This window comes from Cervus elaphus, chromosome 20 (genome assembly GCF_910594005.1).
Source record: "Cervus elaphus chromosome 20, mCerEla1.1, whole genome shotgun sequence".
Taxonomy (NCBI): Eukaryota; Metazoa; Chordata; class Mammalia; order Artiodactyla; family Cervidae; genus Cervus; species Cervus elaphus.
This window is the reverse complement of record NC_057834.1, coordinates 122012712-122031145: the sequence shown is the minus strand read 5'-3', so window position 1 is coordinate 122031145 and position 18434 is coordinate 122012712. Positions and strand designations below refer to the sequence as shown.

General features: G+C 50.7%; 1 protein-coding gene across 9 annotated transcripts in view; it reads right to left on the bottom strand.

Moving 5' to 3' along the window:
* ERI3 (ERI1 exoribonuclease family member 3) overlaps window positions 1-18434 on the bottom strand; it is a 128504-nt gene that overhangs the window by 67966 nt on the left and 42104 nt on the right. For all 9 annotated transcript variants that reach the window (XM_043878383.1, XM_043878388.1, XM_043878380.1 and 6 more), the window contains one exon: window positions 16675-16766. In XM_043878383.1, the coding sequence (XP_043734318.1) occupies window positions 16675-16766 (92 nt within the window). The remainder of the gene's footprint in view (window positions 1-16674; window positions 16767-18434) is intronic.

The following is an 18434-nucleotide window of genomic DNA, read 5'->3' as shown; positions in this document are numbered from 1 at the left end:
AAAGGGTCAGGAGAGAGTACTGTTTGAAATACCAGCGTGACAGCTGGCTCCTTGTCTGTCTCTTCCTCCCCCACCCCCCTCCCCAAACTTGTCATGGTACAAGAAGTCTATAAGCAGCCCATCAGCTTTAAATATCAGTGTGCGTGAAGCAGGAGCACGAGAGCGAGGGAGCGGGAAGCAGACAGCGCGCCTCTGTCGCCACTGCCTGTCAGGGAACACTAATGAATTTCACCACCAGCAGCCATGCCTTAGATGGGGGTGGAGGTGGGGGTGGGGAGTCTTCTAGGGAGAACTCTCACAGTATTAAAACGTCTCTTCCCAAAGCCCTGTGAATAAATGCCACCGCAGAACTGAGAACTATGCTGGCCACTAAGACTCAGGGCAAAGGAGGGGGAGGGCTTGGGACGAGCCCTAAGGTCTTTCCAAAGAGGAAGAGGAGTGCAAGTATGAGGCTGGAGAGAGCCAGCTGAGCTCCCCATCAGGAGGTGACCACCATCAACCGTATTCCTCTCTAAACAGCCTTGGGATGCTTGGCTGAGAGGACTAGGAGGACAAGAAGAAAAGCCTCGTGCAGGGAGACAGTACCAGTTGGTTAGACTCACTCCCTCCCTGCTCCACTTCCCAGCAACTTCAGCCAACTCACTTCACTTGAGTCCAGGAGCAAGCGCTCCTAGATCTTCCCAGATCTAGGGAAGGTAGGGTGAGGAAACCACAGCACAAGTCAGTCCCAAGAGGAAGCTGCTTCCGCCACGATATCAGGGGCCAGAGCTTATTATGCTCTCCATTTCACAGATGAGGAATGGAGCCAGAGGGAGTAATGTGACTTTCCCATGATCCTACAACTAGCAGGCGGTGGAGTCAACACTCAAACCCAGGTCTCTCTCCCTTCTAAAGGCCCTGCTCTTTCCACAGTACCACACACCTCTCTGAGGAGGGGCTGACCACTCACTGGCTCCTGAGTGCCCTCAACTGCCAGGCCCTGCCCTGCCCTGCCCTGCCCTGCCCCTCCGCTCCCTCCCCCAGGGACACATGCACCTCTGGCTGGCATGGGCCACAGCTGCCATGTAGCACAGGGCTGGGCCCTGGGCCAGGGTGAACCCAGCCTGGCAGAGCAAGCCCTGGGCATGAGCCAGGCCATCACCTGGGAGTCTCCACGGCTCAGAGGGCATGGCTGCAGGCAGAAGCCTTCCCTCGGGTGCCCTCTGCACAGCTCTGATCAGCAGTGTCTGATCTGGCAATGACCTGCTGTGCAGGGGGCAAATGACATTTAATTTCCTCTTGGTTTCCCTATGGTACAGACTAAAGGCCGTCACCTGCGTCTGGGTCTGGCAGCACAGCTGGAAGTGTTCCCAGACATGCTGCTCTGGAGAGTTCCCAAACAGAAACCAGAACACAGGCGGGTGCAGAGGGACACCCTGTAGGCCAAGCTGCCCATCCTCCCAGAGAAAACCAACCTCAAATCCCCACAGGCAAGCAGATGTTCCAAAAGGTTCTGTATGTGTATAGTGCACCTCCCTGTGCCACGGCTTTCTGGCCCACTTGCCACATATCTCTATTCCCATTTCTCCCTCATGGAGCCCGTATAAATAACCACACACAGTACACAAGAGCCACAAACACCCTGCGGAACATATAACCTGTGCCTCCCCTGTGCCACAAATACGCCATGAAATCAAATACTGTGTATCTCACCAGCCCCTCTCCAGTCAAAGGATAAGACAGGCACCTCTCCAGAGCCTCTCCTGCTACCATTCTTCCAGGGAAAGGGCACGGTGCCCACCTGTGTGGCTGCGAGAAGTGATGGAGTGGCTGCCAGGACTTGGGCAGGTGGAATGGCAGAGGACCCAGTAGGCAGCAGGGAGTGGGGCTGGGGGAGGAGGGTGGGCAGGTGCTGGGAGGTTTCCAGCGCACTCTGGTCAGTGTCTCAGATGGTGAGCTATTTGCTTTTTCAGCTCAGGAGCTCTGTAGCAGTTTGAGCCGTCTCCAAGATACCTCACTCATCCCCCACTAGAGTCTCCATCTGGCCTATGGCCATCTTGACCCTTTGCCTGGGCCCTTGGCCCTTTGCCTGGCCTACAATGCCCTCTGGAGGCTCCACAGAGAGCATCCTGCAAGCATTCGGGATGCGGCAGGCAGCCTGACCTCTGCTTCAAGGACACAGCTGTTCCCCTCACCCCATTGATCTCCTCTGCACTGATCCCAGCTCCCCTGACTCCTTCAGAATGTAGAACCTAGCCTACAGAGTCACACTTCTGGTGGGCATTTTCAACTGTGCTCCATGGAGCTCTAGCATTCTAGGAGGGACATGGAGCTACTTTGTGCTGGTAAGGGTGGGAAGAGGAAGAATGGGCAGGGTCTTGCCCCAGCTTCAACCAGAACAGCTCAACTTTTATATATTTCGTAATATTGGGCTTTCTTTAACATTTTATTTTTTTAAAGTTTCCTGATAAAAATACTACCCGTTCGATCTCAACTGTGCTGCTCCAGGTTTTCATGGCATTCATTGTGTATCCTATCGGTAGTGTTCTCCGGCTCTACCTTACTGATTACTTAGCCTGCAACTGGTTTTGCACATGCTGCTCCTTCTGTCCTGATCACCTAGTGGTCTCCAGAGTCCCCAGCACAGTCGTTACTGGGCCCAGAGCAACTCTCAACAGGGGCTCACTTTAGGCTCCTGCTGGAATATTCTTCCAGGATACACAGTGGCTAGTGCCTCCAATGGCAGTTTCTAACAGTATTCCTCGGAAGACAAGAGTTGCCGTGGGTGGTAACTGACATTTACAAGAAGGTCCCAGTGAAGATGTGTGGCATGTGCCACTCTTAAATCACCAATTGCAGCACACCTGCTACCATTATCAATCATCTAAACCAACCAGGGACCAAGGAGACTTTTGCATCTGGCCAATCTACTGGCAAAATGCAGTATATTCCAATAGGAAATACCACTCATTAGAAGTTTCCAAGCCACGGAAGTAGGACCATTGGAACATAGGATGATGCTCCTCAGCCAAGTACTCAAGGGTCTGCCCCTTGTAGAGGAGTCGCTCATATGTGCGTGCTCAGTTGTGTCCAACTCTTTGCGATCCCATGGATTGTGCCCGCCAGGAGTCACAAGTCCCACAGTTCTGCTTATCGGACTGGAAATGGGCAAAACCCCTTGGCCCATCAACCAGGCCCGCCTCCTGGGCCTCCTCCAGCCAGCTCTTGGGAGGCAGTAGCAGGAAGGCAGGGGACCGTGCTCCTCTGTGCTGAAGCCACTTGTTAATAGGCCCCAGATTCCCTCATCCCCCGGGAAAAGGAGGCAGCAGTGAGCCCTCTCCCTCCCTCCACACCCACCCCCCCCCCACATCTGCCTCCCAGCAGGGCCAGGGAGGAGAGCCATTAGCGTGTGCCTCAGCAGACAATGGGGAGGAGAAGTCTCCAGAGCAAAGGACAACTGCAGCAATTAGAATGCAGGGAGGTTCAGAAGCTATTTAACTGGGTGACCCTGAGGTCGCTGCATCTGACTCCCATCCCTGGATAAATATTGTATGAGAGGGGAGGGGGGCCAGAGAGGGAGCCAGCGGAGTGCTGCTCCTCCTTCCACTCCTTTCCCTACCCCACACGGCTGCCTCTAGCCACACACACCAAGAACATTATTTACAGCCCTGACAGTCAGAGCAATCACTCTGCTAACCAAGAGGGAATGGACAAAGTCGACTTACCCAAAATTGACTATGGCAATTGAAGAAGAATCCAGGGCTGTGGGGGAAGGGAGCAGAGCCAATACTGAGATGCAACGCTTCTCCCAGATTATGGGTCCAGCTAGCATGAATACTCTCCATCACACCAAAACCACCAGCAGGTGAAGCTGGTCCCAACTGGTAGAGAGTCATCAAAAATGGGGCACCCTTCTACCCTTTTGGGAGCCCCATAACAGAGAAACTCCTGGATCTCATCACTACCCAGGCTGTCATTGCTCAGTCGCTCAGTTGTGTCCAACTCTTTGCGACCCCATGGACTGTAGCACGCCAGGCTTCTCTGCCCTCCACTATCTCCCAGTTTGCTCAAATTCATGTCCATTGAGTCGGTGATGCTATCTAACCATCCCATCACACCAGGTGTTCCCTAGCAAAGATGGGAGTCCCAGCTACCTGCCCAGAGGAAGCCACATGCCACTTACTTATCCAGCGGATCCCTTAGCTGACTTAGTGGGTTAAGGCCACGAGGAGGAAAGTCAGACAAAGCAGCAAGGGGTCAGGGTGGGGGAAGAAGAGGAGAGCGTCTGAGCACGGGCTGTGCCTCAGCCCCCACGTGCCGCTCCTCCAGTCCTGCTCTAATGCACCCTGACATGCCTCTGAAGACAGAGAGCTGTTTGCAGTCAGCACCGTGATTTGTTAGTAATTATTTCCATGGTGTCACATTGCTGTCACTCTGTTAACAAAGAGACAGGCTGCCTCGGGCTGCCTGCAAGAAAGAATCGCAGAGAAAAAGGCCTGTCAGGCTCCCGGGACTCTCTGGGCTGGCTGGCTTTCTTCCCCAAACCAACATCCTTGCAGGCTTTGGAAGAAACAGTTTTACAGAACTATCAAGTCTGAGTCATGTCACCCGTTAGCCAGGGACAGAGAATTTATCCCACCCGCTCACAGGTACCCTTCCCAAAGCCCGACAGAGCTAAGCCCCAAGAGTCCACGGATCATTCAGGCCACTCTGCCAGCGGCAGCCTTGGGTTCCCTAGCCCACACCTCCCCAGCCCTCTGCTTCCTGACTTCCTCCTCACTGGGGTGTTCACAGCCTCCTCCATGCTCTCAGGAGCCTGATCACAGTGACCAATTTCAGAAGCAGCCACCTCGCTGGCATGGATGGTGGTTAGGGAATACACAGTGGAAGGGCATCTTCCCTCCTTGAACCTGCCAAACACCATTCAGGACCAAAGATGCTCAGGCGCCTGAGCACCTGTGAGGAGATCTTCTCTGAGCTGCCTAGATCGGGACAGAATCTGCACTAAGAGAGCTGGTGGTCTGCTTTAACACAAAATAATGTCTACATTACCCTGGCTGGGAATTAGAGGACAGATTGGTGAGCGCTGACAAAACAGAGGTCACTCACCTTACAGGCATGGAAAGTTGGAGATTAATTCTCTCCTCTCACAGAGGGAATCAGACTCCAGGACAGAAGAAGGAGGCACCGATCTTGAGAAACCCTTTCATCGCCAAACAGCAGTAGCAGCAGCAAAGAAAGGAAGACGAAAGCCCACAAAAGTCTGAGAGAGGCCCTGTCAAGGTGGCAAGGGCCACTGCCACTCAGCTCCTACAGAATCCCAGGGGACAAAGGAGCCTAGACAAGACTCCGAGTCCTGGCATCAGCATCCAAAAGACAGGGCAGTGCTGGCTGCACGCACTGAAATGAAAGCCCTGCGAAGGCAGGACTTCCCAAGTTTTATCTCTTTGTTCACTGCTAAGTCCTCAGTACCTGGAACAGTATAAGACATATCATGGGCATTCAATAAACATCTATTGAAAGAATAAATAAATCAGCGACTAGGACTCAAAGGCCACTTCCACGGCCCTGGGGTTAGCCTCTATCACAGGGGTTCAGAAAAGAGGGAGGCCGGTGCAGACTCCACAAGAGACAGGGAAGACCACATGTCTAAGGGGCTGGAATTAGGTTTAAAAGGATGAGGGAGATTAATTAGGACAAGCTGACAGGACTAGGCAGATGCTCGTATCAGATAGAACATTCACATACTCACTCAATAAACATGAACAGAAAGACCAAAAGAACAAACTGCAGTATAGTAATACAATGGAATCCTATCCAGCAATAAACAGGTCGAACTACCAATACATACAACGACACAGATGAATCTCTTGTATGTTACACTGAGCAAAGGAAGTCAGACTCAAAAGAGTACATCTTGTATGATTCCATGAAGGCCAAAAAGAAGAAAATGAGCCAAAAGTAACGGAAGTCAGAGTAGCGGTTACGTGGAAGGGGGAAGGCACTATTGACAGAAAAAGGGCACAAGGAAACTTTCTGGGATGATGGGAAAAGTTCACCTTGATCTGGGTGGTACACAGGTGTATACATGTATAACAATATGCTGAGCTGCCCATTTCACACTTGTATACTGGATGTACCCTACTGTACCTATTTCATACTTCCATTTCTAAAAAGATAAATTGTTTTTTGGTTTTCCTTTTTCTTTTTTTGGCTGTACCACATGGCATGTGGGATCTTAGTTCCCCAACTAGGGATCAAACCTGAGCCTTCTGTGTTGAAAGTGTGGAGTCTTAACCACTAGACTGCTGGGGAAGTCACGATAAAAAAAAAATTTTTAAGTTGGGTCTCAAGAGTCATGTGAAAAGTATCTCACCCATACAAATATAAAAATAAATGAAAAAAAAATATTTTCTAGCATCAACAGTGGAAGTTCAGGATTTCTCCCTGGAGTTCAGGACACAAGCCCCCCATTCTTCACTCTCTATTTTTCAGAGGCCATTGCTTCAGTCGTGTCCAACTCCATGCGACTCTATGGACTGTAGCCTGCCAGGCTCCTCTGTCCATGGGATTCTCCAGGCAAGAACACTGGAGTGGGTTGCCACGCCCTCCTCCAGAGGAACTTCCCAATCCAGGGATTGAACCCGCATCTCTTACATCTCCTGCATTGGCAGGCGGGTTCTTTACCACTAGCGCCACTGGAAAGCCCTTGCCAGAGGACAGAAGGGCCCAAATGAATGGCCAAGGCCTGCGAAGGTCCGAAACTGTTCAAAACACAAAGCGGTGCCAGCCGAGTCTCAGGTGGAGCTTCTATTCCAGAACATGCAGACTCCACAGAAGTAGAGCTGGTGCCCTGGTCAAGCCATGCCCTGCTGGTTCTGAGGCTCCCTGAAGGAGCCTCTCAGATTCCTCCACGGAGCACAGAGCCAGACTTCCAGACACTGCCCAGAAGTGCCACAGACACAGAAACAATCTGTCTTCCTGACAAGCCAGGCAGAGACCAGCTGATCTACTCCAGCTCTGGGTGGTGGTTAAGGTCCGAGTGCCCACGGCCCCTCCTGCCAGCAGGGGGAGGCGGTTAAGACCCTCCAGGATGGTTGAGGGGCACTCCATCCACCAGATCGGGGACTAGACACCTGGCAGCCATACTCACTTCAGGACCAACGAAGCAATAAAGAGTCATCTAGTCAGCAGCGCTGCAGCAGGCTCCCACCACCAGAAACATCTCAGCACCTGGCTGGCCACTACATAAACACCTCCACCTTTCATCAAGGTTTTAACTGAGCAAAACTTCCACTCCAGGGATTCCCACAACCACCAGAGTACTTAGGACCCTCCGACACCTTCCCAAGGGGGTGAGAAGACGAGTCTGCCACTGGAGCCCCACCCTGAAACCTAAAAATGCCCAGAAGCTGGAATACCAGAGGCGCTGTCTGCCCGGGAGGAGCCGTGCCCGCAGACCTGATGGAAGTGTCTCTTTCTCCCCGAGTGTCCCTGCAGGCCTAAGGTCCCCCCAGTCCTTCCCTGGACTCAGGCTCTGAGGGAAGGCTGCAGGCTGCACAGCCTGCCGACCCATAGCTCCAGGACCGCATGGAGAAGGGTGGGAAGGAGCACCAGCTGGGAGCCAGAAACCTGCTCCTGCCCCAAGGCCCACACGCCAGAGATAGGTAATCCCTAGCCAAGCCCAATGTCAGCAGCCCCTTTCCTGCCAGGTCCCAGCCCCAGGACAAGTGCAGGAATGGGCTCGCCCGCATCTGTGAGGAGGCTGACTCCAGAGGCCAGAGTTCTTAGGTGGAGGCGGGGCACCCCTCGCTCCCCAGCGCCCAGGAACCCTGGGCCCGAGGAGCTGTCAGGCTAACGAGGCTACCCCACCACCACTCCATCTGAGCGTGGCAGGCTGCGCTGCACGACTGGCTTCAGGTGGCTCTTCTTTAATTAATGGCATCCCAGGCTCTGCAGGGAGCTTCACCCCACAATGAATGGCCCTCTCTCATTAGAGGCAGGCCTGCCATGATGTATTCAGGGCGAGGGCCAGGATTCATTTCCCTGTCTGTGGGTTGGGGATGGGAGGGAGGGGGGAGGCAGCAGGGAGAGATTTATATCGAGTGACTTGGATTAGCTGCAGCTGAAACATGACCCCATCAACGCAAGCTGCCTTCTTGGGGCTAACCCAACGCACCTCTGCTGACGAGAGGGCTCTAGGGAAGCTAAAGGGAGGGCAGAAGGTCTGGTTCTTGTTCACTCTGGGCTCAGGCTGTAGCTCAAAGGCCCAGAATTCCTATACAACCTCCAGAAGCCCCTCCCCAGCCCACCCACACACACTGGGTGTGCAGTGCAAGCCTGGCCTGACTCAGAGCTGATCTTGCTTTACCGAGAGCCTCTTCGTGGCCAGGAAGCTGACCCATGGGCTTCACAGCTATATCAAAGTGCTGACCATGGCAACCATCTGTTTCTCTTGCTTTCTATAGGAAATACCCTCACTCCCTACCTCAGAGGAGGAGTCCACAACATGGTAAGGCCCACGTCTGCAGCTGTGTGGGCAGGACCCAAGGATGTTTGGCCATCTCAGACTTCGAGCTACCCAGCACTCGGGAAAAGGTGGGCATCAGTCTGACGTGGTAACATGTTGGCAGCACCGCACTGTGCTGACCCCTTAGGCTGAACCCCACCTCCAGGGTGGGGGGATCCTGAGCAACACTCCTTCTCTCCCCCTGGAGCCATCCCACAGCGATCATGAGACTGAGCAAGGTAGTCTGGAGTCTTCAAGGCAAAAGACTGCCTTGGTCTTGAAGACTTCATGGTCTTGAAGACTGGGGTCTTCAAGGCAAAAAGGAAAATGTGGCCCATGTTTCCAACGTACTTCTCACAGACCTGCAGAGGCGGCCACCCTACACTGCTAGCCACACAGGTGGTTTCAGGCCATGGAGTTGGGTAGGTTCAGGCTGGCAGCAAACAGCACACAGGCCTAGAAACTTCCCCTATAAGTCCCATTAAACTTGTTCAGTTTTGCTTGTGCTTGGGAGAAAAATCCCACTGCAGAGCCTGTCCTCCATCCTCGGCCCTCTGAGAACGCCCAGTTCACTTAGAGAGATGGAGGGTGAGCCCCCAGCTGCTGCTGCCAGCCAATCAAAAGGCTGCTTTGCTGTGTCCCAGGGAGGCCAGGGCAGAATGCCTATCATCTGCACACACAGGCTCCATGTTGTCCACGCTTTCCCCAGCCCTCGTGGTGGAGCATTCATATACCCTTCCTTCCCTACTCAGAAAGAGATGTAGCTCAGTTCCGCTTTGCTAAGCCCTATTTGGCAATGTGTCTAAACACATGCAAACTTAATTAGTTCAGGAGGGGAGCCCAAGCGCTTGCAGTGACAGATAAAAGTATCAGGAAATGAGACAAGTCAGGACTGCCAGGGAGTTCTGACTCAAGCCCCTTCCCCCAACAGGCTGCTAATCAAAGGTGATACAGCTCCGTGCCGGGACCAACTGGCAAACCCATGGACAAGGTTCTCACGAGCTTAGAGACATGATGAGATGCCCCACGTGCTTCCAAGCATACTATAGGATAGAGGTGTCCAAAGTAATATTGGCAGTGGTTTCCTTAAAACAGATCTGAGGATTCATTCATCTGTAGATCAGCAAGGAGTCTCTCAGACAGCCCCAAGCCATCCCCCACCACACCTCTGGGCCAACCACGTCCCCAGAGCAAAACGAAGCAAAGGTCCAGCCCTCCAACCAACACCAGCCCAGGGTGTCAGAGAACATCCCAAGGCTCTGTCACTCAGTGCAAACAAAGGAGAGGAGGAAGGGTACTCCCACCAACCCCAAAGCCAAGATGGAAGACAAAAGCAGACGGTCAGATACCCAAGCAGTCAAACAGGCGACTTCCAGAGTTCAAATCCCTGCTACAAAGTGGTTGTGTGCCCTTGACAAATTACTTACCTCTCAGCGCCCCAGTTTCCTTATGTGTTAAAAAATAGTTTCATAGGATTGTAGTAAGGATTAAACGAGATAATGTATAAAGAGCACAGTAGGACTCCTGGTATGTAGTAAGTAGCCAATAAATGCTGGCTATCTTTATTATCTGATGTCACTTTTCCAGAGCAGTCCCAGCCCTCAGTCCTGGGGACACAAATGTCTCAGAGAAAGCCCTTCACATTGCTCCTAGGACCAAGCCCCTCCTCCCTCACCCAGGCCCTGGCACCATCTCACCCAGGACCCACCATGCAGGGCCCAACACCCAGTGCTGGCAGGGGAACCCAGGAGCTTCTTGGCATGAGCAGTGCAGTCCTCTAACCCCTCACCTCACACTCAGGCTGGGGCAGGAGGGTCTGAGATTTTTTCTTCCATTCCATTTTCCCTGAATCCACTCACTACCACCCACTGCCATTCTTCCTGGGCAGGGATTCTACAGGCCCACTCCACGCCTTAGTTGTCATTTATTCAACACACATTTATTGAACAGCTACATGTCAGGCATCGTCCTGGGGTTATAATGGTGCACACAATCTAGGGAAAGAGACAGACAAGTGAAGGCAGCTATAACACAATTTCATGTATGAATAAGTACATGTGCTCCAGGAACGTACAGGAAGGCACCTAAAAAAAGATGTTAGGAGGGATCCTTAGGAACTGGCCAGTTACAGCACCTGGCTAGGGGTAGGGGGAGCCTGAGTACATAGAGAGCATCAAGAGATGAGGCTAGAGAAACAAACAAGAGCCTTGAAACCTTCAATAAACACTGTGACTTTGCCTGGAGGACAAGGGGAAGCCTTGAAGGGTGTTAAGTGGGTATGATGTAATCTGCTACAATTAGGAGAAACAAATATAAGAAACAGGACAGTTGGAGAGACCAACAAGAAAGAAGACATTCATAGGAATCCAAGCACATGGTGACCTGAACTAGGGCAGGGGTAGTGGGTTTGGAAAGAAGGCAACAACTTTGAGAAACCTCTGGGAGAAAGGATAAACAGGGTCTGGCAATTAATTGGTTATGGCTAGAGGGGCGAACCCAAGGAAGATTTTCAGTTTTCTGACAGAACTACTGAGTAGATGGTACCAGTGAGTTATTATTCAAGAAAATGCTAGAGGACAAGGTGTTGGGAGAAAAATAACACCTGAGCTTTAAGTTTTAAAGCCTCCTTGATAGCTCAGCAGGTAAAGAATCCACCTGCAATGCAGGAGACACAGGAGACGCGGGTTTGATCCCTTGGTCAGGAAGATTCCCTGGAGGAGAGAATGGCAACCCTCTCCAGTATTCTTGCCTGAAAAAGCCCATGGACAGAGGAGCCTGGCAGGCTACAGCTGATGGAGTCACAAACAGCCAGATACAACTGAGCGACTAAGCACTGGCTTTAAGGGTATTCAGGTAAGACAGAAAAAGAGGAGCTGGACATGAAGGCTCAGAGTTCAGATGGCAGGGGGAACAGACTCCTCTTCTCCAGTGGGATCACTGCTGCACGTTGGTTCCATTTCTCATACAGAGGAATAGATGAGAAGACAGCATACAGAGAAGAGCTGAAGCTGAGAAATAGATGAGATCACTCCCATGAGTGTGAGTGTATAGGATAAAAAGAAAAGACAGCTAGGAGAGAGATCAAAGAAATGCCAGTATTTAAGAAACACCAAATTTAAGAGAAAAGGAAAAAAGAAACATAGAAAGGAAAGGGAAGGAAAAAGTTGGAGAAACAGGAAACATAAGTAGAGATGAAGAGTGCTTCGAGAAGGAGGAAGTAGTCAGGCTGATGAATGATGCGAAGAGGGCCCAGAATGACCCCCAGCAAGCCTTTCAATCTTCATCTACACATCCCACGAGATACTGTGTACCCCACAGAGTTCTCCCCGGCATGTGCTTCCTCTGCCATGGGACTTCACTCCAGGGAACAGCACTCTCTGCTCTCCCACCGTCCTGCCTGCATGACCCTCAGCAGTCCCTGTAGAGAGAGTGTGCGAGTGTGTGTGTGTGTGTGTGTGTGTGTGTGCGAGTGTGTGTGTGTGTGTGTGTGTGTGTGTGTGTGTGTGTGTGTGTGCGCGCGCGCGCACTAAGTCACTTCAATTGTATCCAACTCTTTGTGACCCTATGAACTGTAGCCTGCCAGGCTTCTCTGTCCATGGGGTTCTCCAGGTGAAAATACTGGAGAGGGTTGCCATGCTCTCCTCCAGGGGATCTTCCTGACCCAGGGATCAAACCCACGTCTCGTCTCCTGCATTGGTAGGTGAGTTCTTTACCACTAGTGCCCCCTGGGAAGCCCAAGCCCCCGCTGAGTATGTGTCCCCAAATCAAACAGTAAGTAGGATAATTTGAACAAGTGTTTTGTTTGTTTTTTTTCAGAGACAATGTTTGTCTGTACTTGAAACAAGAAGGGAGAGCAATATAGTCTGGAAAGGGTTCAATCATTTGGGGGAAAAAAAAAAAAAGGAGTGTGAATTCAGGAGTGACTTTCACAGAAGTGCTTCCACCTGCCTCCTGACTGGGTCTTCTTCATGATGGATTAAAAACAAAATAATACAAAAAATTTCATGTCCAAGTATTGAAGTAACTGAAATAGATCTCATTTTCTTTGGCTAGACAGCCTAGTATTAAGTGCTCTCCCCCCAGATGCCATTCTTATAAATTATCATTATTTTTTCAAACAGTTTGCTACCCAGATGGCTGAGTTTTTTGTTACAAAATATTAGTTCAGATGGTCTCACACAAACTTATGTTAAATTAATTGTTAAATATCTTTTGATCTCCAGACTTTCTGGTCCACATCTGCACAGCACCAACAGAGGGGTGTGGTACGCAAACTGCACAAGGAGAGCAGGGGAAACACCAAGTCAAATGCCAGCCCTGAACTCACACATTTGGCCTCCAATGGCAGGAAAACTCCCCGCTCCCAAGCTGAGGGGAAGCTGCGTGAGGGCCCTCCTGGCAGACTCAGAGTGGACCCCTGGACCCTGCTCCTCTACGGTGGGGTCTGACAATCCTGACCCTCTCCTCCAAAGGGCCTCTTCCCCTGAGGCACGGAGGACCAGGTCCACCCTCATATCAGTTCTTCTTATCCCCCAGCCCACTCCACAACCCCCAGTCCTCCTGATCTGCTCCTCTTCTTAAACCCACATGCCACTGGGAAACCCTGTGGCCTAGCTTCTAAGCCACCTGTGCTGTTCAGCTGGCAAACCCAGGTCTCCAAACTACAGGCAAAAAGGTAAGTTCCTCAAAGGCAGTACCTGTGCAGGTATCCATCCTCACTTTGCATCTTCCCTATCCTCCCACCATGCCAAAGACTGAAGCCCTTTACAGAGACAATACAGAGATAAGATAAACAGAGGAGAGAGAATATTGGTGAAAGAACACTAAACTCTACAAGGAGCTTCAAGAAACAGGTAAGGCAAAGGAAAGGTAGGTCAGGTAGGGAAGGCAAGCTGACCAAGAGCCAAAACCACAAGTGTCGTTTCTTAAAAAGGTTTAGAAGGAAAATGAAATCTGCACCCACTGTATTAAAACCCACCTGAGCGGAATCTGTGACGACAGCATCAAAGCCCACGTAAACCTGAGTATCGCCCCATTCAGGCTGACAAAAGATGGACACAAAATTAATCTGTCAGGATGGGGGCAGATTTCTTTTCTCCAGTGGGATTTCCACTGCCACTTCAGTCCGCATTTCTCAGTGCTGCACTAATCATGCCCTTTCCAACAAAAATGATGTGAAGCTGGCTGCAGGAAGAGGGAGGTGGTGGGGGTGGGGAACAGCAATGAGAGGGAGCCATGGCTCGGAGAGACTAGAGTGGGAAATGAAAATATTTGCTGAGTTCCTTAGACTTAGTTAAATTTGAAAATAGATGTCAAAACAAGAAGTGAGCCACATACTAACAAGTTGTTAGGTCAGTTTAACACCACCCCTGTCAGGCTCATCAGCAGGCTTTACCAGGCATGTGAGAAGGTGATGCTTCTGACGAGAGCCATCTGATAAGAGGCTCCGGGAACACGGAGAAGCTGTGCACCGTCACGCAGCACTACTTAGGTTTCCTCTCTGGCTGTTTTTATTTTGTTACACATTTAATTAAGAGCCTTCCCAGCAGTTATGCGGAATCCTGCTTCGAAAAGGCTGCCACAGAGCTCTCCTCCTTCCACCCCTGCCCCCAGACATCTGACTCCTCCTTGCACTCTCGCTTTCAGAGCTTGGCTGGCCTTCACGAGCCAGACCCAAACCACCCGCCAAAGTCTGCCCCAGTCATCTCTTTTGGAAGCTAAGTGGCCTTAAGAATTCTATTATGCCTAGCTGGGTCTACCAATTTGAGCCCCGGGTTTTAATTTGGCTTTGTTTTCTCATCTATAAAAGAGAGACACCACCTCCTACCCAAGAGGACAGGTAGGAGGACTGAGAGACATATGGTATGTGCTCATTAACATTTTTTTTAATTGCACTTTATTACAGTCACCGCCACTTTCAAAAGGGTGTATTGTTTGTATTTGGTCCCTTAATTTCTTATTCCTGATTTGTTATAAATGTATCACTCTTTTCCTTTCCTTTTTATATGCTTGCCCCTTGCTTGTACCATGAGCTACCTCGAGAGCAAAGATGGTGTTTATATTTGTTGGCCTTCTTAGAGGCCCTGGCACTTAAGTTGGGGGAACACACTTCAACCTTCCGTGCCTAAACAAGTTAAGGATTTTAAGATTCTGCCAATCTAACTGGTTGTTTTGCCTTCATTTCCAACTGATCTAATTTCTTCCATTTAATGAAATTCTTTTGGCATCATAGAGTAGTAATGCTATAACAGAAATATCAACTAAGAAATAAGATCAGAAATATAAAATGTAGTTCTTGAAATTGATGTTAGCTGTCATTTTCACGTTTTCCTTTTTTCCCTCACTCCCTTAGTAGTTAAAATAAAAAAGTGAAACAGATTCTCTCCAGGAGGTAAAGGAAAAGAGTAACCCAGAAACAGTGCTCATTAACATGTGATTTTCCTTTTACATGTGCTCAGACTCCCCAGCCCGATCCCCCTTCTTGATGACATCAGTTCCATCAAGATGCAAAGCAGCCTCCTGAGTCACCAAGATTTGTCCAGGGCCCACCATGCCAAGGCCTCCAATGCCAGCCATCCCCTCTCCTTGTCAAGGAGAAACCGACCCCAAGCTTCGGAAGCCCAGCCAGATAGTCCCCAACATCATGCGCAGGAAGCGCTCACACACGCATATAAGCACACGCCATTCACCCCTATCACAGAGGATGCTGAAACTGGGTGTTTGGGACACGAACATGCCAAAGAGAGAAAGCCACTGGGAGAGCAGCAATCTCAGCTGACTAGAGAAACCAGGCCTCTGGCCTCGACCACACGAGCCCCAGAACCCTGGGTGTCAGCCTGAACCCTGCCCCATCCCGGATAGCTTCTCCTGTGGGGTCCCTTCTCACCTGAGTGCTCAGAGCTGCCCAGGATACCGAACACTGTAAACCAGAGCAACAGCATTCTTCCTCCTCACCTTCTCCTTGGAACCCTCCCCTGACTCAGCTCTGCCTCCAGGCACAGCCCCTATAATTTCCCCAACAATGAGTGTCATCGGGAGCTCTGAAGCGTGTGGTATGCAGTCAGCGTGCACACATGATCCAAGGCCTGGGGGAGACAGATGTGCGGGCGAGTATGTGATCTGGGTTTGCTCTTCCTCCCACCTCACCTAGAGGGTTGGGTCCAATAGCAGGCTGGACAACCACCCGGGTGCAGAACTTCACCTCAATGCCCAACATCCAAAAGACATAAAAAGGATCTTGGTGAGAAAATAATGCCTGAATTGGAAATGTCACTCCAGAGCCACGACTCCCCACCCCCACCAATACCCCATCCTATGCTCAAAAACTCACACACATACACACACACAATGCTCGTTGCTGCCTGCAGTCACAAAGAACACAGAGGTATGGATCCTATCAATTCTCAGCAAGCAGTGCCCACCCTGCCACCTCCGCCCTGCTTTCGTTCCCCGGGGACTTTCTGAAGCCAAGTATCCACGAGGGTAGACAAAAGGCAGAAGTGTCAGCCCAGCAAAGGAACCAGCTCAGTCTCCCAGAACTGGGGCAGGGTCAGAAGACAAAGGAGAAAAAGCAGCGGGGACGAGGGAGGAAAGAGGTGGCTGGTGACCTGGCAGCAGCATCCCTCTCCCACCCCCACACGGGGCTCTCTGTGGCACCATCAGGGCCTCGCATTCCACCTGGGAGCCTAACATAGCATCATGGTTAGCAAGATGGACCCTGGAGCCAGGTTGCGTGGGCCTTAATTCTGGCTCTGTGTGTCCCTGGGCAAGATACTTAACCTCTCTGTGCCTGAATGTCTTCATCTGTAAAACAGGAATAATAAGAGTCCCAAGGGTTAGTAAACGAGTTACTATTTCTAAAGCATTTAGAACAGTAAATACTGTGTGCTTGGTTTAGAAGAAAATTAAAGACCCTCTTTTAACTCCTTTCCTTCAGTGCAGTAACATGTAGCCCACAATAGGAAGAGCTCCCCGAGCATAGGTAAGAAGGCAACAGCAGGGCTGGAAAGGTCCATCCAGAGGCAGAAGGCAGAGCTCCCAGCCCTCGTTCTGCCCAGCCAGCCCCCAGACCCAAGGATTGCCTGACCCAGCTGCCCTGTGGGTTTGGACATTTGAGACTGTGAAAGGCAAAACCTGGTCCCACAGGTTCCAAGCCCTGTCAGCGAAGGAGTCCTGCTCATACTCACATGACTTTTAAGTCCCAGTCTCCACAGGTGACAAAAATTGACTTGACGTTTGGATCTAAGAGGCCTTCCTTCGCCATCCACTCATCGACCCTCTGAAAAGTACACAACAAGAACAGATGAGATTTTCCTTTTTTTTTTTTTTTCCTGAGTCTCTGAAGAGCCACAACAGTGAAACGCAGATAAGCTGCTTGTAATCAGAGCAGGAGAAAACTGTAATCTTATCCTACCACAGCCCCACTCTGGGCTCTCAGCCTTGGCTCAGAACTATGGAGGCCCTTGCAGGATGATCCCTGCAGGCAGATCCCACAAGCCCAAGTGCTGGAGGGGTGGGCAGGGGGCAGGGAGCCTCTCCACTCTCCCAGTGCCTGGCAGCCCACCCTGGACAGGATAAGGACAGAAGCCAGTCGGTCAGTCCAAATACCTCTGATCCTCAAACAAAGGTACTGCCTAGCACAGACACAGGCTGGCCTGGGCCACGAGAACAGGCTGGAAGGAGGCCCCCAAGCAGGGAACTCTATAAGAACGTTCACTTGTTTAGTCATTCCACCCTCCCACCAAATGTTTACTAACTCAATGTATTAATTTACTTATTCTCCAAATGAAGGTCAAATTAATTTTCACCAAGAGGCTAGCAGAAGAGGCTCCTCTGCCGGGCTGTAGCCCCATTCTGACAACTGGGAGAGCACAGCCTGCTCCAGTCACTAGAAGTTCATCAACTGGCCCCAGAATCTGTATTTTTCTCCTCCTGGTTGGGGATTCAAATTCAACAGAATCTTTTGAAGGCTGAGCTCAATTGCCAGACAGGGAAAGAAACTGCTCCTAAACACACTTTAAGTCTTTCTTCCCCTTCATCCCTTGGATCCGTTTTATTATTTGCACTCATACTGCAAGTACAAATACTAAAATCAGTATATAACGAGAGAATTATCATAAAGCATTCACGAAGCAGTGCCTACTTTTCAGAAGATCCCAGGCATGGGGCAAGAGTGCAGCAGATCACACCGCTGTGCCACTCACACAGGGGGATTATTTTTAAAGGCTATATCGCACAGTCGTTAGAAACTCGGGATTGAAAAATCAGACACATCTGGGCTCTAACCTTGGCTCTTCCGTATCCTGGCTGTGTCACTGATGGGAAGTCATTTAAAAGTCATTTAACCCCTCTGAACTTCAGTTTCCTTCATCTATAAAACGAGGTAAGATGACTAACCTTACAGGGTTGTTTTGTGAATTATATGTGATAATGGATTAAGTGCCAACCTAAAAATAGACAGTAGGCTAGAAAGGGGAGGAAGACAGATCATCTTAATACAATATAACAGAGGCATCAATGGAGAAGCACCCAGGATGCCACTGGACCAAGAAGAGGCAGAGGCCAGCCCCACCTTTCACAGAGAAAGGCATCAGAAAGGCTGCATAAAGATGGCTGAACTAACGGCTGGGTGGCTGAGTGTGCCTGACAGCTTGGAACATAGGACAGGAGGCGAAGGCACAGACATTCCACATCTGAGAAGCAACTGTCTGTGTAACGTCTGCCTCTCCCACCGGACTACCAGCACCATGAAGGCGGGGGCTCTCGGGTGTCTCAGTCACTGTCCTGGTCCCTAACCCAGCAGTCCCTTCTTGATCTCTTGATTGAGATATGAGTAAGAAGTAATGTGACTGGAGTTCTGCAGTGACTAAAAGGAAGGGCAGGAACTGAGGCAGGGGGACTAGGTGAGGCCAGACTGTGAAGGCCTTGTGTACCCAGCAGATAACAG